Here is a 25,351-nt window from a genome sequence, read left to right on the forward strand (position 1 = left end):
CAGCCACCCGGGTGCCGAACAAAAGTGCATCTCCTGGGCCCACTCCAGACACACGGCACTAGAGTCTCGTGGCGGGAGAGGGGGCGCAGAACCTGTGTTTTCTTTCACCCAGAGGATCCGTAAGCCACCCAGAAACGAGCCTCTGTTGTGCACCGCGGTCCGGTCCGCGCTGCGCTCGCTCACGCTGCTCCGCCCCCCCCCCCCCCCCCCCGGCTCTGTTCCTTTTTTGTCGCCGCCCTCGGTGCCACCAGAGTTCGGCTCCTGCTTAGGTTTCAGCCACGCCGCCCACGACGAGACCCAGGTGGCCCGGAGCCCGGGCAGTCGCAGCCCCGCCCGCGCCCGACCCTCACCGTCCCGGAGGCCGCCGGCGGCGGAAGTGACGGCGCGCGTCGTTGGGGGGCGCTCCCGCCCCTTCCGCCCGGCGCCCCGCCCCGGCCTCTCCGCCCCGCTCTCCCCGCCCCTCCCCCTCCCCTCTCGCGGCCGCTTTCTGTCAGCCTGTCTCCCTCTCCCTCTCCCCCTCTCTCCTTCCTCTCGTTTCCTCTCTCGCACCTGAGCACACGCACCTGCCCGGCCCGGCTCCGCTCCCTCCTCCCTCCTCCCCCTCCCTCCCTCCCTCCCCGCCCGGGCCGGAAGGCTCCGGCCCCGGCCGCGGGTGCCTCGCGGCTGCGTCACCGCCGCCCCCCCAGACAAGATGGACACCGCCGAGGAAGGTAAGCGGCGGCGCCCGCGCCCTTGCACCGGCGCCTGGGTTCGGGCCAGGCCCGCGCTCTGGCCGCGGCGCCCGAGACGGGCGACGGGCCCGGGCGGCGCGGCGGGGGCGCCTGCCCTCGGGGCGGGGGAGCGCGGTGACCGGCGGGGCCAGCGCCCGGGCCGTTTGCCCGCCGAGGAGCCGGCTCGAGGGGCGGCGGACCGCGCGGAGCTGGGCGGGGGGGGGGGGGGGAGCCGAAGGTGACCCCTCGGCGCCCCCCACCGTTTCCCGCCCGTGCGCGCGGGGGGCGGGAACCCGCCGGGGGCGCGGGGCTGCGGGGCTCCGGGCTGGCGCGGCCTCCCTGCCCCTCCATCCCCCCCCCCCCCCCCACGTCCCCGGGGGACCTGCAGTGGTCGCCGCCCGAAGTACGGGGGCGTATTCCACGCCCATCCCCCACTCGGTTTTGTCTTCCTTATTGTCGTTTCGCCTATTGCTGTACAGGCCCTGTCCCCTGACGACAAAACTTCTTTGTTGACTCTGAAACTTCGCGAAAAATGCCCCGCCAGGTGACGGCTGAGTGCGGTTGACTGACCCCTATTTAAGAACCTTGCCCTGTGCGTCCCTGCCCCCAAATAATTTGTTTAGTAAACGTGGAAGAGTAAGGTCCAGCGAGGTTATTAGGAGGAGGGAGATTGTTCGGAATTCTTTTGTTTCGGTGTAGTTGATTTTGTGTCCAGTCCCTGACACCAGTAAGCGGGGGTTTGTGTGCTTTGTTTTGTGAGTGTGGGTTTGGGATACGGCTGTTCGTTAACCCGTGTAAACTGAATACGTGAGGTATAAACATCTAGGGGTGTGGAAATGCGTTTGCTTATCCACCGAAGGGTAGGGTGGGTTCACTTTAAAGCGGTTTTATCTTTTTAGAATCGAGCAAATAATTCAGTGTGTCTGTAGAGGAAATTACTACACTATCCTGTTTCTTGATGGTTTGGTGATCAGTGAAGATGCCCTGATGCGTTTGAGTGGCTTTATGTGGGGGTATGTCTTGCAGCCTTAATGGATTGCGATTTGGGTGGTTTTGGATGAAAATCGTGGAGCACTGCCATGGCATGCAATGGTGATAAAAAGTTTAAGATCTTAGTGTATGTGAAGAATTGGTGGAACTCATCATTTCTTAAATAAATCTTTCATTGGATAATAAGAAGCTAGGCTGTGATGACATTTGTGTGTGATGGTTTACGGAGCCTACCCACGTGCCTTTACCTTTGATCCTCATGGTGGTCCGGTGGAGTAGGTAGGTATAGGTGTGGAAATTCAGGCTTAGTTGTTTTAACAGCTGGTCCACGTCTCACACACTTGTAAGAGATTTTCAGCCCAGATATTGTGATTACCAACAGAGGTTTCCTTCCATTATGTCTCCGTTGTGTTTATTACACCCAGGGAGTGAAGCTGGTCGCCACAGGAGATTCCCTTGGAAAAAAATAGTAAAGCTGCTGAGAGGTTAGGAATCACTTTGTTTTTGACAGATGGTCCTTGTGTGTGAATTTCCATCTGCAAAGATTTTACGTCATTTCGGATTCACATTTTAATGACTCAATCTAGTAAGGCACGTATTTATTTATTTATCACTCGATGTGTGCTGGCAACCCTAAATTCCATTCTTTGAGCCTGGGCGCTTAGTACTTGCCTACACTTCTGGTGCTATAGTTAGTGGTAAATCAGGAATTGCAGAATCTGGAGGTTTATATGGAATCATGAAAGGATGATTTTCAGCGTACTTCCAGTGCTTCAACATTGTTTTTCCTTGTAAAATTATAATCAGGGTAAGGCATGAATGATTTTTATTTACTGACTTGAACACTGTTTCTTATTGAAATAACTAGTATTGAGTACGTGTGTGTGGCATGTGTTTACTGAACACTTTATACACATCTTCTTCTCTCCACATTTTTAGGGTATCCACTCTTTACAGAGAGGAAAGGGGGAGTGTGGGGGGGGGGCGTTGAGGTGAGGGGTCGGGTTGGTATGATTCCGTGACTTGCCCAGGGTCGTCTAGGTAGCGCATATCAGAGGTAAGATTCAGACTCAGGTCTGTTAGACCCTGTGGTTAAAATAGATAATAAATAACTTATTTTTGTCACTCCCTTTATAGGATGAATCATTTACATATTTTGACAGAACCTTTTTTTGGGCATTTGTTTTATGAAGCTATTATTCATGAAATGAAAGTGAATTTTAGTACTTTTCCTGCTCACTTTTGCTAAATTCCAAATCAGAAATCTCAAATTTTCAAAATTAATTTAAATTTAACTTGGAAAAACATTGAAAGGAAAGAGAGGGTTATAGAGAATTATTTCATGATAAAGTGAAAAAAAGTTTGGAAACAACTGCTCTGTTTGCTAAACTAGTTATTACAGATTATTTCTTAAAATGCAATTGGGTTTTTTTTTTTTTTATCTGACTATAAAAGAAACAGTTTTTCTGTAAGACACAGTAAAAATGAAAGAAAATTACCAAAAAAATGTAAAGAAAATTAAATTTTTAAAAATTGTCATTTATTTTTAAAAACACTGATAATGTTTACTTTTCTATTTTTAGTATGTTAATCTGAGCAAAGATGAAGAATGTAATTAAAATACCAACTATACAGTGTGTAACTCTAACCTCCTTTAAAAATGGCATGTCGAGGGGTGCTTGGGTGGCTTGGTTGGTTAAGCATCCGACTTCGGCTCAGGTCATGATCTCACGGTCCGTGAGTTCGAGCCCCGTGTTGGGCTCTGTGCTGACAGCTCAGAGCCTGGAGCCTGTTTCAGATTCTGTGTCTCCCTCTCTCTCTGCCCCTCCCCTGTTCACGCTCTGTCTCTCTCTGTCTCAAAAATAAATAAACGTTAAAAAAATTTTTTTAAAAATGGCATGTCGCTTTCCTCTAGGGTATCACAGATGATGTTGTAATGCTCAGAATGTTTTGTATTTGTGGTAAACAGTACTAAAGTCTGTTAGAAAACTGATAATTTGCTAGATGGATTTTGGCCCTTCATAATAAGTGTTTGCTAGATTTTAAAGATCTCTAAAAAGTGTTTGGGGTATTAAATTTTGTTTTTGTAAAATCAACAGGTTTATGATCTAGTTTCATAACAGAGGATGTGTGAGTCATTCATATTGTTTTTTGTATGTATTTTGTATGAGTGGAGATACGTTATGTAAACTGCTATCATCAAGTCTTTAAATGTAAGAGGATACCTTAGATACACAGCTTCCTCATTTTATGGATTAGGAGTCTGATCCTGCAATGCACTGAGATTTTTTGGTTTCAAAAAAAATATATGTCTTTTGCTCAAGGATATACATTAAAAAAAAATGTTTATTTAGAGAGAGAGAACCAGCGGGGGAGGGGCAGAGAGAGAAGAGAAGGGGGCACAGAGTATCCAAAGTGGTGTCCGCGCTGACATCAGAGAGCCTGATACAGGGCTTGAATTCATGAACCCATGAGATCATGACGTGAGCCAAAGTCGCACACTTAACTTACACAGCCCCTCAAGGATATACATTTCTTAAAAGGAAAAACACCACGCTGTTGGAATGGATGTTGGAAGCAAGTATTGATGTATGAAACCCTCATAAAGATACTAAATACATTTTGCCATAGTAGAGTGTTATCATTTCGGTCCAGTGATACAGACCTGATTTTTTTATTTTGCTAAATTACTACTTACACTAGCAGAAGACAGTTCAAAATCTTATCAGCAATTTGTTTATGGAATGCCAAAGCACTTATTTTATATGCTTTGTGAAACATTGGGAGGGTATAAATTTGAAAGTGTATTGCAGTCGATCGTGTTATATATTTACTATGGCAAAAACTTGAGATGACATAGCTTTGGAAGAAAGGAGTTAGAAGTATGGGAAGTTGTCAGAACCAGACAGCTAGTTACCATCTTTCTAGAACCACATGGTCTTTCATCTCTGCTTCCAGACAAGTCTGCTTCATTCTTCTCACCACAGATCAGCTTTCACTGCATTGGCAGGCTTATCACCAAGCAGACATGCACTTATTTGACAAATGTTTATTTGAGCACCTGTTAGAAGCCAGGCACTATTTTATGCGCTTGGGCTAGGCAGAGAACAAAATAGACAAAATCCCTCATTTCATAGAGTTTACATTCTTGCTTTTGGCTTGGTAGGGGAGGAAGGGATGACAGAAAATAAATTATATGGCATAGCTGGAAGGTTATAAATGTTGTGGAGAAGAGTAAATCTGGAGGGAATAAGGTGTGCCAGGGTGGGAGGACGGGATTTCAGTTTTAACTATGGCAGTGAAGGAAGGCCTCACTGAGAAGGAGCGAAGAGAGGGAGTTGGATACGCAAATACTCTGTGCACAGAGAATTCTAGGCAGAGAGAATAGCCAGTGTGAACTCTCTAAGATGGGAGTGTGTCAGGAGACCAGTGTAGCTACAATGGAGTGAATGAGTAGGGGGAAGAGTAAGTAAAATATGAGGTCAGAGATCATGGGACCAGTGTAGAAGCAGACGGGTATGTAGGACTTTACTTCTACTGTTGTGAGATAGGGAGGGTTTTGAGCAGAGGTGAGGCATAAATTGTCTTGCCATTGTGTCCATGGCTATTTCCGTGAATAGATAGATCTTTTTCCTCATCAACTTAATCTTAAATCCAAATTTCTGGGAGCTAGAATCTGATTGGCCCATGTGGGATCAGGTGCCTACCCATGATCCAGGTGGCTGTGTGATGGTGGGAAAGATGATGGAAAAGTAAAAATCATGCCAAAAGCTACAAACCAGCAGTTACAAGTCCTGGAGATGTAGTATACAGCCCCATAACAATAGTCAATACTATGTTATATATGTGAAAGTTGTTAACAGAGTAGATCTTAAAAGTTCTTATCACAGGAAAAAAATTACGTGTAGTGATGGACTTAACTAGAGTTACTGGGGTCATTTCACATGTTACATATATTGAATCTTTATGTCATACACTCAGAAGTAATGTTATATGTCAGTTATAGTTCAATAAAAAGGAAAAGAATAAAAGTCATGGCTGTCAGTGTCCATTCTCGATTCAGGGCAGACATCCCAAAAGTTGTTTCCTCCATTGTTGAACTAGAATATCTTCTGGGCTGGAATGCTGTGAGTGATTAATGTTGAGCTACCTGGGTATCCTCTTCCAGACCAGGCTTATTTTAGTTGGGCTTTACTTCTCTCCTGTAAGGCCATGAAGATTGCTTATTTTTAGTATAATACAGGTAGAATGGAGAGTGTTCTTAAAAAGGTGACAGGAAGTAAGACCCCAAGGGAAAACTGATTAATTCAGACTATATTTTAGAATGCTATTGCAGTGGGCTGGGCAAGATATTATATAGGGGTTTACATTCAGGCAGTGCAAATGGAAAGAATGAGAAAGAAGAAACAGATCAGGGTAGAATTAATAGAAAAGAGTGATTGATGAGGTGATATAGGAAGGAAGATTTAAGAATGATTTCTAGTGTAGTTTCATTAGCTCTGAATGGGAGGAGATGAATTCAGTTTTGGATATTGTGTTTTCAACAGGTGCCATAACAAAGGATCACAGACTGGGTAACTTAATAGAGGGTTATTTTCTCAGTTCTGGAGACCAGAAGTTTGATACCAAGGTGTCTGCAGGGCTGGTTTCTTCTGAGGCTTCTCTCCTTGCTTGCAGATTTGTGTCTTCTTCTTGTGCCTTCTGTATGGCTTTCTCTCTTTGCATGTTTGTGCCCTAATCTTGTTTTTACAGAGGCACCACTCGTGTTGACTTAGGGCCCATCCGAATGATCTTATTTTTTAACTTAATTATCTCCTTAAATACCCTGTCTAGAAATACAGTCATTCTGAGGTTCTAGGTGTTAGGACATCAGTTTATGAATTTTGGTAGAGCTGGTGGAAACAACACAATTGAGTCCATAACAGGCATAAATTCTTGAAGGCTTGGAAGACATGGAACATTTTCTGTACACTTATTTCTTATAACTGAACTTAATTACAATGTCTTTTTTACTTTTCTCTCTCACTTCCCTGCTTCCACTTGTGTATTCTGTACTGATAGGTTAATAAGGTATAATTTGTATACAATCAAATTTAGTATTTTTAGTGTGTAATTCTATTATAGCACTTTTGAGATAGAAGATTTGGAGGTTCCTTGTCTCTTTCTTCTCCATTTATCAAATATTGAATTCCCCCATTCTTAGCCATTTCAAAGTTCCTCAGAGGCACTTTTATTAAACGGAACAGCTTGTAGACCATTGGACTTAGGATTCCTTTACACTTTTTTTTTTTTTTTAAATTTTAGAGAGAGTGATCAGGAGAGAGGGACAGAGAGAGAGAGAGAGAGAGAGAGAGAGTGTGTGTGTGTGTGTGTGTGTGTGTTTAATGTTTTTATGTATTTTTGAGAGAGAGAGAGAGAGAGGGAGCAAGGGCACAAGCAGGGAAGGGCAGAGAGAGAGGGAGACACAGAATCAGAAGCAGGCTGTAGGCTCTGAGCTGTCAGCACAGAGCCTGATGCAGGGCTCAAACTTGTGAACTTCAAGATCATGACCTGAGCTGAAGTTGGACGCTTAATCGACTGAGCCATCCAGGTACCCCATGAGAGAATCTTAAGCAGAGGCTCAATCCCATGACCTGGAATCATGACCTGAGCGAAATCAAAAGTTGAACGCTTAACTGACTGAACCACCCAGGCGCCCCTCCTTTTACACTTTTAAATACTGAGGACCCATAGGACTTTTGTTTATTTATTTTTTATTTTATTTTTTATTTATTTTTTAATTTTTTTTATTAATGTTTATTTATTTTTGAGACAGAGAGAGGCAGAGCATGAGCGGGGGAGGGGCAGAGAGAGAGGGAGACACAGAATCGAAAGCAGGCTCCAGGCTCTGACCCATCAGCCCAGAGCCCGACGTGGGGCTCGAACTCACGGACCGCAAGATCGTGACCTGAGCTGAAGTCGGACGCTCAACCGACTGAGCCACCCAGGTGCCCCAGGACTTTTGTTTATGTAGGGGTTATCTTTTTACTCTATTAGAAATGAAAACAGAACTTTAAATACCATACATGTTAACAAAAATAACTTCATGATAAATGTATTTTCCAAGACAAAAACCTCAGTGAGAAGAGTATCATTGTTTGAATTTTTTGCCAATCTCTTTTATGCCTGGATTCTTACAAGACAATTGGATTCACATCTCTGCCTCTGTAGTTCCTCTTGCCATATGTTTTGGTTAAAGTGTATGAAGAAAATTTGGCTTCACACAGGTAATTTGAAAAGGGAGGTATATTTTCAGGTAATTTTTGATATCCTTTGATACTATGCCAAAAGTTGACAAGTAGTAGTTTCTTTAAGCAGTATTACATCTGAAAACATATATATCACCTTTTAAAAATTAAATCAACTTAAATTAAAATCCATTGGTCTGATGGCTCAGGATAGTCCAGGAATAGACTCATACGTATATGGACAATTGATTTGTTTACTAATCCAGATACAAAAGCAGGGGTGCCTGGTGGCTCCATCTGTTGAGCGTCTGGCTCAGGTCATGGTCTCAGGGTCATGGGATCGAGCCCTGTGTCGGGCTCTGTGCTGAGCCTGGAGCCTGCTTGGGATTCTCTCTCTCCCTCTTCCCCGCTGCCCTGCTTAAGCTTCCTTACTCTCTCTCTCCCCCTCCCCCCCTCAAAAAAAGGAAAAGAAAAAAGATACAAAAGCATTTCCGTGGAGAAAGTATAGTTTTTCAACAAATGGTGCTGGAATAATTGACTGTCCAAAGGCAGAAAATGAAGTTTGAGGAATTCCTTGGACCATGTACCAAAATTAGCCCAAAGGGATGTTAGATCTAAATGAAAAACCTGTGAAAGTTTTAGAAGAACATAGGAGAAAATCTTTGTGATCTTGGGTTAGTCTGCTAAGATTTCTTAGGTACAACACTAAAAGCATGATCCCTAAAAGAAGAAATTGTTAAATTGGATGGCATCAAAATTCATCACTGTTTAGAGAATGAGGACATGTCACAGAAAATGTTTGCAAAACATATATCTGATAAAAGGACTTACTGGAGTATATAAGAAACTCTCAAAACTCAAGAAGAAAACAAATGACCCAATTAAAAAAAAAAATTTTTTTTTAATGTTTATTTTTGAGAGATACTGAGTGTGAATGGGGGAGGGGAGAGAGAGAGGGAGACACCGAATCAGAAGGCTGCAGACTCAGCTGTCAGCACAGAGCCTGATGAGGGGCTCGAACTCACGAACTTCGAGATCTTGACCTGAGCCAAAGTCGGACGCTTAGCCAATTGAGCCATCCAGGCGCCCCACAAAAGACCCAGTTTAAGAGATGGCCCAAAGATTTTGGAAACTTCACCAGAGGATATATGCACATGGCTAGTAAGCATATAAAAAGATGCGGAGCATCACTGGTCATTAGGTACATGCAAATCAAGATGACTGTGAAAGAATTCACACCCACAACAATGAGTGTAATCAAAAGGGACGGATAATCAGTGTTGTTGGGATTGTGGAGAAATTGGAGCTTCCATTCATTTCTGGTGAGAATGTAGATGGTGTGGCTAATTAACCTCAAAAAGTTAAACTGAGCTGCCAATTCCATTCCTAGGTATATACCCAAGAGGATTAAAAATGTCACAATCCGTTGTCTATTATCTGATGAATGGATAAGTAAAATGTGGTAGATCTATAAAATGGAATATTTGGAAATACAAAGGAATGAAATACTGGTATGTATTACAACTTGGCTGAACCTCATAAACATTATGCTAGGTGAAAGAAGCTAGTCCTGAAACACCACATTTCATATGATTCAAATTGTGTGAAATATCCCAAATAGGCAAATCTACATAAAGAGAAAGAATGAGGAGTGACTGTTAATATATTGTTACAAGGTTTCTTTTTGGGATGATGAAGTTGTTAAAAAACTAGATTGTGGTACTGATTGCATAACTCTGCACATAAATTAAAAACCATCGGATTGAATTGAGCTTTATAATTTGTGTATTTAAATAAAGCTGTTAACAAAAGAAGACTACGATGAGGTATCTCTATTGTGTACCTGTTAGGAAGGATGAAATTGTACAGGACGACCATACCAAATGTTGGTGAGAATGTGGAACAGCCGGCACTTTGTGTACTGCTGGTGGGAATGTAAAATGGTACGGCCACTTTGAAAATCAGTGTAGCGGTTTCTTAGAACGTTAAACATGCACTTAACACATGATCCAGCCATAGCACTCCTAGGGATTTACTAGGAGAAATGAATGCCTACAAACTCGTATGTGCACGTACATAGCAGTTTTATTTGTAAAATCCCAAAACTTGCACTAGCCCAAATGCCCATCGACAGACGAATGGATAAACAAATGGTGACACATCCATACAGTGGAATACTAGTCTGTGCTAAAAAGAAATGAACTTTTGATACACGTAACACCATAGATGAATCTCAAAATAATTAGGATGAGTGAAAGAAGAAGCCAGGGTATGTGCCACTTACATAAAACTCTAGAGAATGCAAGTTAATCCGAAGTACTGGAATGCAGGTAGGTACTTGCTTAGGAATGGGGCGGAGAGGAGAGTGGGACAGTGAGATTATCAAGGAACTTGAGTTAATTTTGGTGGTGATGGATACCTTATTTCAGTTGTGGCGACCGTTTTATCATTGTCAAGTGTACCAAGTGATATTTAAGTGCATTTTATTGAATGTCACTTATTCCTCAATAAAGCTATTTTTAAAAATCTATTGGGTTATTTTTTTACTCATGCATGGTTTTGTAGCATGACGTATTGATCTTTTGGTAGATAGTCACTGAGTTCTGCATATCTTTCAAATGGTAGTAGAAAAGCTTCCATTCACTAACGTCACCACCTACCTTGTCTTGAAAAGCCTTTTAGGTATTAGAGAGGCTGTTATGCTCGTTGTGATGGATACAAGTTTTCTAAAATCATGATTTTTGTCTGAAAGTTTGATTTTTATCATTGGCAGTAAATATCGTTAGTTGTTTTCCTTCACTCCTGGGCTCACTTGATTCTTTTGTGATAAAATGTCTGCGAATACCTAGACCTGAATAACTGTTTTTGTTTTTGTTTTCTCAGTTTTTTTTACCCATGGTAAACATGATGTTTCAAAAAACAACATGATCCATGGAAGGAAAAAACAGCTAGTCCAGCTGGCAAGTCCAAAGAATTGTACAAGTGCTGTTTCTTGTGGTAGCCATTGCTGTCGAGCTCAAGTCCAGGATGAGGAGCCCACACTCCCTGTGTTTTCCAATTCTAAAACTTCCACTTGGTTTTTTAAATCTTCTTTTTCTTTTTTTTTTTTTTTTCTGTTTTTTTGTTTGTTTGTTTGTTTTTTGCAGTCTTGGTCTAGTGAGGAGACAGAAAACACACAGTAATTTAGCCAGAGGAAGTTGAAGGAATTATTAAGCTACAGTTAGAGCGTAGCTATAAAGGTGTAAAGCATACTGTAAAGGGTACTTTGGACAAGAGGGAGTCTATCCAAGTAGGGACGCATTCTGAATTGATGGGGCCCCCCTCACGTCTGTGGTTCAGACGTTGGAGAAATGTGGAGTTGTTCAGAGCTGGTCTGCAGTTTCTGGGCAAGCAGGAAGCAACCCTCCGGGGTGCAGGCAAGCCAGAGTTGATGGATGGGCATGCAGAGGAAGTTGGATACCATTGTTAGGTACAAGGCCTGGAGTGTATTGGGTTCTTCTTACCAGTAGGATTGTGAAAAGGTAGACATTATAACAGACCTACTGACAGTGCAGCAGGAGCCGGAAAACCACTTCCTCCCTCTTGCCTTGTCCCTCCAGCACCCTGTACTGACATGTTTGTGTAAAGAAAGGCTTAAGGATTCATTCTCTTACCACTGGACGGATACTGAAGAACGAATCTGGAGCTGAGAGGGAATGCGTTGATACCTGGCCCACCCCTCCTAAAGCCATTGGAGCCACTGCCTGTGCTGCTGGCAGAATCACCACCAGGATCTCTAACTACTGCAGGAGTCCACAGCACCTGCAGGTAGCTGCCACTGCTTTTTTTAGAGCCAGTAGTAGGAAATGGCTTTACCTTTTCCGGCAAAAGTGCTTCTTGTTGACCGAATGCAACTCAAGCCTAGTCAGCAAAGAAGCCAAAAAAAAGTGGTTTTCAGGCTTCCAAGAGCAACAGTACAGGTGAATGTTCATTTTGTAATAAGTAATCTGGAGAGAGAAAATAACTAAACCTTGGGGTATATGTAGAATTAGGATTTTGAATCCTGTGTTTGCAAGACCTAATTATGTACATTTTTTTATAGGCAGACTTTTCCAGGTAGAGAGTGGCAGTGAAGCACTAGAAACTTTGGGGAAGGAAGGCAAGAAAATCACCAGTGTTCTCATCTAACCAATTATAATGGCTATGTTGGGTTTGTTGGTTTTTTTTTTTTTTTTTTTGTATCTTCTCTTTTAGGCTATTCTGATATTTTTACCTAGTAGGAAGTACAGTGTGTATTTTATTTCAGTTTTTATTCCTGTCTTGTTTACTTAACATTTTGCATTTTTCTATATTCCATGTAGTGAATGTACCACAATTTAATATACCCATTCCCCTGGTTTTGGGTATGTAGGTTATTCACTGACATTTTGAGTAATATTTTTCAATCCTATATTAATATTTGCTTACTGTGATCATAGCTACTAATTGTAAAATTTTATTGGTAATCAGATATTAAAAATCCTTTGTTACTTCAGCCAAATGACTCAAGGCCAACATTAACAATCATAATTCATGTTAATGATATATACCCTTAATATGATGTGATGAAAATGGCACTTTGCCTGTGTGATTTTCTTCCCTCAGACCTATAGCCCCGTATTCTAATCATGAGGAAACATGAGACAAATTCTGAAAAAGACATCCTACAACATACCTACCCAATACTCCTTAAAACAACCAAAGTCATCAGAAGCAAGGAAAGCCTAAGAAACTGCCAGAGCCGAGAGAAACTATCTTAGCCAAGCTAAGGAGATATGGCAGCTAAATAAACGTCAGGTGGATTTTGGAACAAAAAAAAAAAAAGGACATTTGGTGCAGAGAAAGGAAATCTGAATGAACTGTTGATTTTAGTTTATGATAATGTGTGAATATTAGTTCATTAGATGCAAACAAAAGTACCATCCTAATGTAAGGTGTTAAAAACGTGATACTAGGTGCTGTGCATATGAGAACACTGCGCCATCTTCTCAGATTTTCTGTAAATGTAAACTTGTTCTGGAAAATAAAGTCTTTTAATAATTTACCAACCCTTTGCTTTTTGAGTTATCATTAGTTGATTACCTGAAGGATTGTGCAAACATTTTAAAATCTTATGTGGAAAAACATTCAAGGTAGATGATAGCCTAAAAATAATGACATCTACCCAAAGCTCTTCTTTTTTCTGTAGTAGGTGCTTAGGATACATTTGGTGAACTGGATTATTGGCTGGAAAAATTGATGGGATGGGCCAAACCAATACGGGTGTTGACTTCCACAGCTGACTCCAACTTGGTGACCTACTCTTCTTACTGGTTGTTCTCTTCTCCCTCCCTCTCATTTCCTGGGCCATCTCCATACTCAGTTACTAAGGATTTGACGTTTTTCAGTAAAAAAACAAAAAAACCGCACCTTTATATTTATTGAGCTAGGCTCTGTGCTATTAAAAGGTATGCTTTTGTGAAGATATTAGGTATTCAAATAAAGCCACAAAAGTTCCCACACGATTAGACAGAAGAGATTTACTTTTGAAAAGCGGGAAGAGCCTGGGGAGAGGGAAGGGGGGGAAAAAGGGCAGGAAGAGTTTCTCTTCACTGTTTCTAAGCAGGTTTGCATTCCTAACAAGTAAAATGCGATGTTTTTACTTGGGCCTGACAAGATTTGTAGTTTTGCTGCATGTAAATCCGGTGGGAGCCTTGTTCTACCACAGAACTTGATTCTTTCAGTTTTACTAAAGGGCCTCAGGCCGTGCCTTATGCAGACTTGATTGTTTTATAACCTTGGCCATATTATTCTGTTGAGGCGTTGGCTGCTGTGATTGGTTTTGGTATACGAACAGGTTAGTCTTTCTTTGACTTGCTGTGTTGGTGGTAGTTGTGTTCTAGTTGCTCCCCCCGCCCCCGAAGCTGCTGAGACCCTTTCTGAAACAGGATAGGCTAACTCATGTCTTAGGCACAACTCCAAAGTCAGGGCAGGTCAAAACGACAGAGGTTTCTTTCTCAGTGAGCATCATGTCTGGTACGGGCTGGGGAGAGATGCCCCTGGTTCCTGTGGGCATGTGGAAACCTAGATTGCTGGGCGCTCCATCTCAGTGTGCCTCCACAGGCAGTAAGGCAGGAAAATGCAGTGTGGTGAGTTGCGTTCGTCAGCTCCCAGAGTTGTCTACCCGGAAGTGGTACACGTCACTCTCGCTTGTATTTCGTTTCTAATTTCAGAGTGGCAGGGAGGGCAGTCCTATTATCCAGAAAGTGGAATGCCAGAAATATTTAATGTCCAGCGCTGATGATTTCCACAGTCCCTAATGGCATTAGTTCCTGTCTGACTGGATGAAATTAATGTGCATGTTGGGATACGATTCAGTATGCAACTTCATCAGACTACATTTGAGTGAGGGAACAGTAACTTTTTTTCATGTCATTACACTTTCCCATTTGTTCTTCAAATAAACTATTTAAACGATACTTTAATTTACCTTACTATTTAATGTTCGTGGGTTTTTTTGTTTTGTTTTTTTTTTTGGTCTGGGTCAGTTTGTGTAATTTTTTAATTCCAGTGTAGTTTAACATACACTGTTATATTAGTTTCAGGTATACAATATAGTGATTCACCGGTTCCTATATTAGTGCTCATCATGATAAGTGTACTGTTAATCCCCTTCACTTAACACCATCGTCCCACCTACCTCCCCTCTGGTAGCCACCTGTTTATTCTGTGTAGTTAAGAGGCTGTCTTTGGTTTGTCTCTCTCTTTTTTTCTTTATTCATTTGTTTTGTTTCTTAAATTCCACATGTGAGTTAAATCATATGGTATGTGTTTTTCTCTGACTTTTTTCACTTAGCTATAATCTCTCTGGATCCATTCATATGTTGCAAATGGCAAGATTTCATTCTTTTTTATGGCTGAATAACAATCATTGTATGTGTATATAACATGTCTCTCTCTTTTTTTTTTAATGTTTGTTTATTTTTGAGGGGGAGAGAGAGAGAGAGGGAGGGAGGGAGGGAATCCCAAGCAGGCTCCACTGTCATTGCAGAGCCCCACGCAGGGCCCAAACCCACAAACCATGAGATTATGACCTGAGCCAAAATTAAGAGTCAGTTGCCCGACAGACTGAGCCACTCAGGCGCCCCTACAGCACATCTTTATCCATTTATCCATGGTAATGTCCATGAGTTTTTGACAAATGCAGACAGTCATGTAGCTAGCACATTCAAGGTATGGAATAGTTCAGCCACTTCTCAAAATACCCCTGTTCCCTTTTTTGGGCAGTCCCATCCCCAGAGACCCTGGCAGCCACTGATGTGTTTCTGTCTCTGTAGTTTTACCTTTTCTAGAATGTCATAAATGGAATAATATAGTATGGAGCTTTTTTCAGTCTGGCTTCTTTTGCTTAACATATAATTAATTTGAGATTTATTTACATTGTTGTATATATCATTATTTCATTCCTTTTTATTGCTTAATAGTATTCTGTTGTAGAAAAGAATATCAGATGTACCACAGTTTATCTGTTCTCCAATTGTGGAATGCTTGGACTGGTTGTTTCCAGTTAGGGGAAATTATGAATGAAGCCATTGTACAAATTCATGTGGGTCTTTATGCAAACATAAATTTTCATTTTATTAAGTACCTAGGAATGGGATTGCTGGGTCGTATGGTAAAAATGTTTTATTTTTTTTCCTTTTTGTCATTTTAATCGGTATGTAGTGGTATCTTACTGTGATTTAAATTTTTTTGTAGTAAAATATGCATAACAAAATTTACCATTCTAATCATTTTTAAGTGTACAGTTCACTGGAATTAAATATAGTCACATTTAATTGTTGTGCAGCCATCACCATCTTAGTGTGATTTTAACTGCATTTTCCTAATGACTTCATTCTTATGTATCCTTCCAGAAAAAATGTTAGCTCTGTATACCTATGCCTTAATTCAGATTTTTTTTTTACTGGAACACGGATTGACAGGGAAGAAGCTTCCATTCCTTCCTAGTCCACACACAGACTGGATAAGGAAATTTAATTGAGGATATAGACTGAGAGCAGGTGCAGCCTTTCTGTTTGGCAGCTTTTCCCAGCTTCCAGTTCCCTAATAAGGTGTGGCTATGCCCATGACACAGTCTAATCAGGGATTGGGGACTGCTAAACTGCCAAATGTTGGCCTTACAAGTATTTTATAGCTGGGGCTTATCACCATTCTAGTTTATACCAACAATCTTCACCTTTCCATTTAGGGTAATATTTATACATGAGGTGCTTTTGAACGAAACTTAGTCACATCTTCATGATGTGGGAAAACAAAGGGTCAGTACTGCAGAAGAGATTTGTAATATTTTTTGGACCAAGTTCCATATTAAAGTCATTTAGAATAAATGGTTTTTAAATTAGAATTGGGTTGTTGGTGGTGCACAGAAATAGGCTTTTAGGAATGTTGAGACATATTTTTTAAATGTTACTCTGCGTTCTTCCCCTGATGAAGATATAGCCAGTGAAAGTTTTATCACATTTTATTTTACATTTTTTTAAGTTTTTATTTTGAGAGAAAGTGAACTGGGAAGGGGCAGAGAGGGAAAGAGAGAATCTCAAGCAGGCTGCACGCTGTCAACGCAGAGCTACAGCTCCTTTTCAGGAGCCCCACCCAATCTGGCCAATACACGGTCCTCGTGCCACATGGGGGCTGCGCCGTCCTTGTGGGGCTGGTCCCCATTGCAGGATGAGCCCAGTGGCATCAACTGTTGGCACACATGTGAGTATCCCTTCCCCGTTGTCACTGCATCCTGTTGGTGGCAGTGTGCCCACAAAGGCACTCCTTAGTCACCTTGTTTCTGGAGGGCGACATAACTACCCTTATTTGTGTGGGTGCAGCAGTATTGCTGCTGCTTTCCTTTACACTGTGTCCTGATGGCATTACACTCCGTGCCACACTTTTGCTGCTGTGCCCTACTTCTGCAACTGCCTGAGAGCTGCCTGCGGAGACAGGGTGAGGTGGGACTGCTTTGCCTCGGGTCTGCGTTGGCTCACCCACGTTTGCACCCAAACCACCCTACCTGATTAATCCCTCAGTAGCACATGCCTATCTCTAAAGTCGATCCACGGGCATCCTAGCACTTGTGGCCCGGTGTGGTCATGTTCCATATGGCTTTGAGTGCTTATTCTGCTCATACCTGGATAATTCTGATAATCGTGGAACTGATCGATGCCCATAGGCACCAGCATCTCTGGTGATTCTAGATAACCCAGATCGGTCGCCTGTCTCTTGGACCTGTCAACTACTTTAGGTAGCAGTCCCAGTGCCTTTAGTGGCGACCATCACGACCAGGAATCCAGACTTGGTACCATAAATGTAGCTTGATGGTCAAATACCCCAACCAAGAAAGACCACAGATGCACAGATGACCTGCTTGCGACCAGGGAGAGCAGTGATGAAAAACAACACTGGTCTCTTTTGAGGTCCTGTAGTTGGAATGAGTCCATTTTAAATCCTTTGAGGAGGATCCGTCGCAGGGCAAGTCTGGTGCTGGCAGCTGCAGTAATCCCACTTTCAGTGCAGATCCCGAATTCGGTGTACTTAAAATGTTCGTGTGATATTGGATCTCCGGCTTCCCTGTGGGTCTACCGCAGGGTCCTTGCAGGTCCCCACCCCCTGCCTCTAGTGAGCTCCTGGCTCTTAGCCTGGTTTCCCTAGCTGAGGTGTATGTTTGGAGAAAATTAGAGTACTCAAAGCAGACTTGAGCTGCCAGGATACGGCCCCGGGAATCATGGAATTCTAGTGTGGTTCTGTTTTGTTTGTGTCAGAACTTTGCAGAGGCTGATTGGGCAGAAATGTTGGGACATTCATATTGTCGCAAGAGCCCAAAGTCTTAGAATGGTGCAAGACGGACCAGAGTGAAAACTTTTGCCAAAGATGTTTTCGTTAATCAAGGATGAAGGTGAAAGTGGGAGGTTTGAAGAGGCTTTGGATCCGAGTACCCGGTGCGGTTCTGGCTGTAAACAGATGCACATCGCCAGCATTGTTCTCATGACCCCACAGGCTGCTTCCAGGAAACCAAAGTCCTTTGAGTGGTGGTAGCTGGAGGGTGTGGTGCTGAAGCTGAAAGGCGCAACCCTGGAGCGTGTGCTTGATTTGACTCAACCTGGACAACCCCTCCCGGCTCCTGTGCAGACAGAATCGGCACGGCAAAAGCTCTTCCGCGGGTGGTGGTATATGCCCTTTCTGTGCTGGCAGTGATTTGTCTGGCTTATTGATAACCAGGGGTATTAGTGTGCTGAACAGTTAGCCAGCCTGAGTCCTCAGAACCCCTCGTATTCGGTAAGTGGCATTCAGCCACTCGAGATTGAGCAACACGGTGCTTTTTAACGTGGGGGACCAACTACCACCCTGCTTAGCTCATGTGCAGCCTAGTCCCACGGGTGCTGGGGACTGGTTAAATGCATTAATAACGGGCTTGGGTTGCAGTTACTCCCCATTCACGAGAAATTCCCTGTGAGAAGGTAGGTCGAAAGTTTGCCTGAGTCCCTGCCCCCAGTACACACTGCCTGTCGCCTTTCAGATCTACCACTTGGGGTGGGCACTTGGCCCTGAAGATCTCAGAGAAGATGGTCTAAGTAAAAGTTGCGGCCAAATTTCCATAGGTGGTCTTGCAGAGGGAGTGTTGTGGAGCCGGGAGGATTGCTCGCGCGAGGCGCTTCCTCTGCACCCCGGGGGCCGCCCCAGGCAAGATGAGCGAGCCATGTGGGGCCGGGTGAAGGTCTGCCGACCAGGCAGTCCAGGGCTCTGGCGGCTTTTGCTTAAGGTGACCTCTAGCTTGCCTCTCTCTGGCCTGGTACCTTTGTGGTTTTGGGGTGCCCCCTCACCCTGATCGTGTGTGTGTGCGCGCGTGTCCTTAGACCTCTGGTGGTGTGACGTGAAGCTAAAGGGGTGTCTCCTATGCTGCCCGCTGTTACTGTGTCAGGTCCTTGGATATGTTTTTTGTGGAGTTTAAACTGTTAGGACCGGACTTAGGACTTTAAACTGTCGGGATTGGAGTTTAAAACTCTTAGGACACCAGTGGTGACCTGATTTTGCATGTTTCTATTTAACGTTTGTTAGTTACAGAAGAGTGCAGTTTTAGGAGAATAGTTTTTATCAAAAGGGCAATTCACCTTTCTATGTATTAGGGAATTTTTTAGCTTTGAATATACTTATTATGACAGTCACACTTTTACATCTCTGCTGCTGACAGATTCTTGCTTTAACACAGTATTTTTGCTTTGAGGTTGCGTGTTTTTTTTTTTTTTTTCTAAGTTTATTTTTGAGAGAGAGGGAGACGGAGCGTGAGTGGGGGAGGGGCAGAGAGAGAGAGGGAGACAGACTCTGAAGGGGGCTCCAGGCTCTGAGCTGTTAGCCCAGAGCCCAACGCGGGGCTTGAACCCATAAGATCGTGACCTGAGCCGAAGTCGGATGCCAAGTGTTCTGTTTTTTTTTTTTAAGTTATAAAGAAAGATAATTCAATTTATCTTTTTCGTTCACAGACATATGTAGAGTGTGTCGGTCAGAAGGAACACCCGAGAAACCTCTTTATCATCCTTGTGTATGTACCGGCAGTATTAAGTTCATCCATCAAGAATGGTGAGTCATCCTTACAGAAAATTTTATGTCTGAGCTTCAGTGTTGTCATTTATATAATGAAGGGGATTCTTTCAGTGAACTTTCTCTATAATTATTTTTTAAAACTTTTATTCTGAAAATTTAGAAATTACCTATATTCATAATTACCATACCCTGTCATTTGGGTATTGTTTTCCAGGTGCATATGAGTACCTGTTTATTTCTGCCACAGAGAGCTTATTTTGTTCATTGGCAGTATGGAGGTTTTCGGATTCTACTTGTTGTGATAATAGCTTACGTTCATGCAGTGCTTTGTGCCCGGTGGTTCTCAGTGCTTGTACGCAATTCATTTAATTCTTAGAACCATGAGGTGGAATATTTTTATTGTTATGCAGATGAGGAAACGAACACGGAAAGGTTAAGTACCCTTTTCTAGGTCACTCAGCCAACCACTTAGTGACAACCAGGATTCAGACCTAGCTGCCTAGGGTAACAATATTATCAGACCAGTGTTAGAACTGATGTTGATGCTTGGAGATTCTTTTATATTCAAGGCTAGCTTTGAGGAGATTACAATTTAGTTTACTGAACTTTTTTAGTAATAGAAATACATATTTTTATTTGTTATAGTTTTGGACTGTCAGCATGAAGTTATAAAAAGCTAAAAAATGTTATAAATATGAACCTGTCAGAATTGTAAAAGCTCTATGATATATAAAATTTTAATAAAATAGAATGTTGGCTTTCAGTGAAACCTTAAAGTTTCTTTGCTGTAAGTACTATGCTTATTAATGTATTTTTGATTGCAGCTTAGTTCAGTGGCTGAAACACAGTCGAAAAGAATACTGTGAATTATGCAAGCACAGATTTGCTTTCACACCAAGTAAGTTCTTTAGAAGTTTGCATTGCGTTTTGGGGTTATAACTGGTCACGTAAAGATATTTAATAAAAGTATAAAATTTTGGGAAAATATTAAAAAAATGTTTTTTTAAATGTTTATTTATTTTTGAGAGAGCGTGAGCGGGGGAGAGGCAAAGAGAGAGGGAGAACAGAATCCAAAGCAGGCTTCAGGCTCTGAGCCCTATGCGGGGCTCAGACTCACTAGCCATGAGATAATGACTTGAGCCGAAGTCGGACGCTTAACTGGCTGAGCCACCCAGGCGCCCCAGGAAAATCTTTTTTAAAACTACATGTCAGCTTTCAACACACAAATGCATGTGTATGTGAGAAAGAGTGATTTAATTTGTGAGATGTTCCTTTTTTCTTTATTTTTTAATTTTTTATTATGGACAAATTCAAACATTAAAAAAAGGTATAATAAGCCCCCTGTTCATATCTCTTAGTTTGACTCATTTTCAAATCATGGCCTTTACGTGATATTTCTTACCTGTGTTCTTGTTCCCCACCTCCCTATCCTTTTTAAGGCAAATCTCATTTATTTTCATTGGTACATATTTTAGTATGTATCTCTGAACAATAAGGATTCCTTTTAAAAACAATAACTTTAGGGGCATCTGGGCAATTCAGTTGGTTGGGTGTTCAGCTCTTAATTTTAGCTAGGGTCATGGTCTTGCAGTTTGTGAGATCAAGCCTTGCATTGGGCTCTGTGCAGACAGAACAGAGCCTGAAGCCTGCTTGGGATTCTCTGTTTCTCTGCCTCACACCTCTCTCTCTCTCTCTCTCTCTCTCTCTCTCTCTCTCTCACACTCTCACTCTCACTCTCTCACTCACTCAAAAATAAACATTTAGAAAAAATAAAGAGATCTTTCTAAAACATGGCCAAACCTTCCTCTGAGTGTGTTGAACCAGATTTTACAGAGAGATGGGGAGATCTGAATTTACTGTTTGGAGTATTAGTTATTGTGCTGAAATTGGGGAGAGGCAATTGGCTAACAGACATCAGCGGGGTGTTTGCTTCCACATGAAATGACTTTACTGTGGATTGTACTTTTTGAGTGCTGTGTTTCAGGCTTGTATTTGGGAGGAGGGTTCTTTCTTCCTTTTTTTTAAATTGGAGTACAGTTGAGACACAGTGTTAGATTAGTTCTGATGTACAGCATAGTGATTCCACAACTCTGTTATGTTGTGCTCACCGCAAGTGTAGCTACCCAACTTTCACCATACGGTGCTATTATTGCACCATTGACTCTATTCCCTCTGCTATACTTTTCATCCCCGTGACTTATTCCGTAACTGGAAGCCCATACCTCCCACTGTCCTTCACCCATTTTGCCCCCCTCCCCCTTCCCCTTTGGCAACCACCAGTTTGTTCTCTGTACTTATGGGTCTGTTACTGCTTTTTTGTTTATTTATTTGTTTTGTTTTTTAGATTGCATATATGAGTAAAATCATATGGCATTTGTATTTTACTTACTGACTTATTTCACTTAGTATAATACCTTCTAAGTCCATCTTTGCTGTCACAAATGGCAGGATCTTATTATTTTTCATGGCTGAGCAATATTTGTGTGTGTGTGTGTGTGTGTGTGTGTGTGTGTGTAGTATTTTTTCTTTATCCATTCATCTACCAGTGGACGCTTGATGGGTTGCTTCCATATCTTGGCTATTGTAAGTAATACCGCAATAAATATAAGGGTGCATATATCTTTTCGAGTTAGTGTTTTTGTTTTCCTTGGGTGAATACCCAGTAGTGGAATTACTGGATTGTATGATGCTATATGTTTTTAATTTTTTGAGGAATCTCCATACTATTTTCCACAGTGGCTGTGCCAATTTACATTCTCACACCCATAGTGCACGAGGGTTTCTTTTTCTCCACATCCTCGCCAACGCTTATTATTCCTTGTCTTTTTCATGATAGCCCTTTGACAGATACAAGGTGATATCTTAATTGTGGTTTTGACTTAGGAGGGTTTTCTTTAACATGCCAACAGCTTCACCTTTTGCTCCTGTTTGCTTTATCTGATCTTTAATTTGGGAAAACATATTGTTTGAATGCTAAAATATGTATAAATTAGCTATGCACGAAGTTCATGGTAGTGACTGAGGGAATATGAACTTCTCTTGAATCTTTTCTCCTGCACAGAAGCCTTTTTTGTTGGCTTCTGCATTTAACACGTGATTTGCTCTCAAATGAGTTCTGGGTAAATGTGGTATCATTGTGACTGTTTGATTCCCTTTTTTAATAGGAAAAAATAAGTGCAATACAAAGATTGAAAGTTAAGCTAGCACTACATGCTTATTTTATATTTATGAATTAAGCTATTTTTAAATCTTCATGAAATTATGTGCTTTTTTTTCTCTTCTAGTTTATTCTCCAGATATGCCTTCACGGCTTCCAATCCAAGACATATTTGCCGGACTGGTTACAAGTATTGGCACTGCAATACGATACTGGTTTCATTATACACTTGTGGCCTTTGCATGGTTGGGAGTTGTTCCTCTTACAGCATGTGCGTATTCACTTCTCCGTGGTTGGAGTAATTTAAAATTTACGTAACTATTTAATATTACAAAGTTATATTGTATCATATTTGTGTTCAAATGGTATTTAATTATTTGATATTATAATTTCATGTATTTGGAAAGCCTCGCTTAGAAAACGTCCACCTAAATTAAGAACTGTTATCAACAGATCATTTTATCAAATGAATGTGGGAAAGGGGCGCCTGGGTGGCGCAGTCGGTTAAGCATCCGACTTCAGCCAGGTCACGATCTCGCGGTCCGTGAGTTCGAGCCCCGCATCGGGCTCTGGGCTGATGGCTCAGAGCCTGGAGCCTGCTTCCGATTCTGTGTCTCCCTCTCTCTCTGCCCCTCCCCCATTCATGCTCTGTCTCTCTCTGTCTCAAAAATAAATAAAAAACGTTAAAAAAATAAAAAAATTTAAAAATGAATGTGGGAAAGACAAACACAGCATACAGAGGCTAATAATGAAGGTTCATGAAAGAGTTGAAAAAGCAAAAGCAAATTATAATTGGAAGGACCATGATTTTTATTCTCTGAAGTATATTAGAAATTTCAAAGATTGCAGAAGGTGGACTATTTTGAGATTTTCTCCCTCTTTTAAAAGACAACTCATGTATCTATTATTATAGTCCTGAATAATTGGGAGGCTTATCTTTCAAGATATAGGAGGTTTTCTAGAGGTTGGTATACTAACCCTTAATTGATCCCTTTTGTGTTTTTACTTTTTTGTGTGTTTATTATTTAAATGTTTACTCATTTTTGAGAGAGCGTGTGTGTGTTCATGCACAAGCAGGGAAGGGGCGGGGCGGGGGGGGGGGACAGAGGGTCCGAAGTGGGGTCCGTGCTGACAGCAGCGAGCCCGATGCAGGTCTCAAGAACGTGAACTACAAAAATCACAACCCAAGCCAAAGTCTGACATTTAACCGACTGAGCCACCCAGGTGCCCCTGTTTTTTGTTTTTAAAGACATGCAGAAGGTTAGATAGCATATGGTTCCAGAGTGTGCAGATATGATTCTTTGGAATTAGATGCAAATGAGATTTTTATTTTTTATTTTTTATTTTTTTTATTTTTTATTTTTTTTAATGTTTATTTATTTTTGAGACAGAGAGAGACAGAGCATGAACGGGGGAGGGTCAGAGAGAGGGAGACACAGAATCTGAAACAGGCTCCAGGCTCTGAGCTGTCAGCACAGAGCCCGACACGGGGCTCGAACTCACGGACCGCGAGATCATGACCCGAGCTGAAGTCGGCCACTTAACCGACTGAGCCACCCAGGCGCCCCGCAAATGAGATTTTTAAATAAGCATAATTCATATCGTCGTTTCTCTTTAGAATAAAATACACTTGATCATTCATGAAGATGAAAGTCTTTGGGGATACATCAATAGCAGAATAAGTATTGTTGGAGAGTGAGGTGGTGAACTAGGAGATTGAGCAAGGAGTTCTCTAGGATGGAACTCAGAGACAAGAAGTTGCAAGTATGAGGGGAAAAATCAGGAGGTACAGGCTGTATCCAGTTGTTTCACGATCTGTCTAGTAAGTACTTTGAGAAGGTGAAAGAGATACTGGACAGGAGGAAATGACCAGCCTCTGTTCGATTGAAGGAGAGACGGCTGACCATGATGAAGGACAGAGACGCATGAACCTAGACATTCTGGTCTTCCGGGGCTGACTAGCATGGTAGATAATCCATTTTCAGATTGTCCTACAAAGTAATGAAACTCAGACTGGCATTAGACTTAAAATCAGCGGCTTTGAATGCCAAAAGACAGCAGAGACTTCAGATTTTGGCAAAATGTCTGAAACTGAAATCTACCCATAAATTATTCTCAGATGAAGGGACAAAATGCAGACATTTCAGTCAGTGCAAAGGCATGAAAAGCTTGCCACCTCAAACTATTTATGAAAAAAGCATTTGAGGACATACTTCACCAAAATGAGTAAGAAATCGGAAAGGCATGAGCTACGAAGAAAAAGAAACAAGTGCTTCTCACAGCTAACCAGCAATTTTAATCTATAGTGATTGGTAATTTTTCTTTGTGAGGGGACTGTGGGTGCTGTAGATACAGATAGGAAAGTATAGTGTGACTGCATATTAAAAATAATAGGGGTAAGCAAATAGAGCCCAGAGCTAGACTCACATCTGCATCATCACCTGAATCACAACAGAGGTACCACTGCTGTTCAGTGGAAGAAAGCTGATCCTTTCAGTATATGGTACAGCATCACCTGGCTGGCCGGATGAAAAATGAACCATGTCATTATCTTACACCTGACACAAAAATTAATTTGAGTTGGATCATAATCTTGAATGTGCATGTTACAACCAAAAGACTTCTAAAAAAAAAAAACATGGGAGAATAACCATAAAAGAAAATACTGAATAAGTTAGACT

The 25,351-nt window shown here is 41.9% G+C and overlaps 1 protein-coding gene across 3 annotated transcripts in view; it reads left to right on the forward strand.

The window, feature by feature from the left end:
* The first annotated feature begins 453 nt into the window (after positions 1–453).
* The window catches only part of MARCHF6 (membrane associated ring-CH-type finger 6), a 74,808-nt gene continuing 49,910 nt past the window's right edge, over positions 454–25,351 (forward strand). For 2 of the 3 annotated variants that reach the window (XM_078444389.1, XM_078444392.1), the window contains exons 1-4: positions 454–710; positions 19,453–19,549; positions 20,338–20,411; positions 22,798–22,941. In XM_078444389.1, coding sequence (XP_078300515.1) covers positions 692–710; positions 19,453–19,549; positions 20,338–20,411; positions 22,798–22,941 — 334 coding nt within the window. In that variant the 5' untranslated portion in view covers positions 454–691. Of the gene's footprint in view, positions 711–11,526; positions 11,735–19,452; positions 19,550–20,337; positions 20,412–22,797; positions 22,942–25,351 lie in introns of all 3 variants that reach the window. The other variant, XM_078444394.1, reaches the window with a different exon arrangement.

The sequence above is a fragment of the Panthera onca genome, chromosome A1 (genome assembly GCF_046562875.1).
Source record: "Panthera onca isolate mPanOnc1 chromosome A1, mPanOnc1 haplotype 2, whole genome shotgun sequence".
Taxonomy (NCBI): Eukaryota; Metazoa; Chordata; class Mammalia; order Carnivora; family Felidae; genus Panthera; species Panthera onca.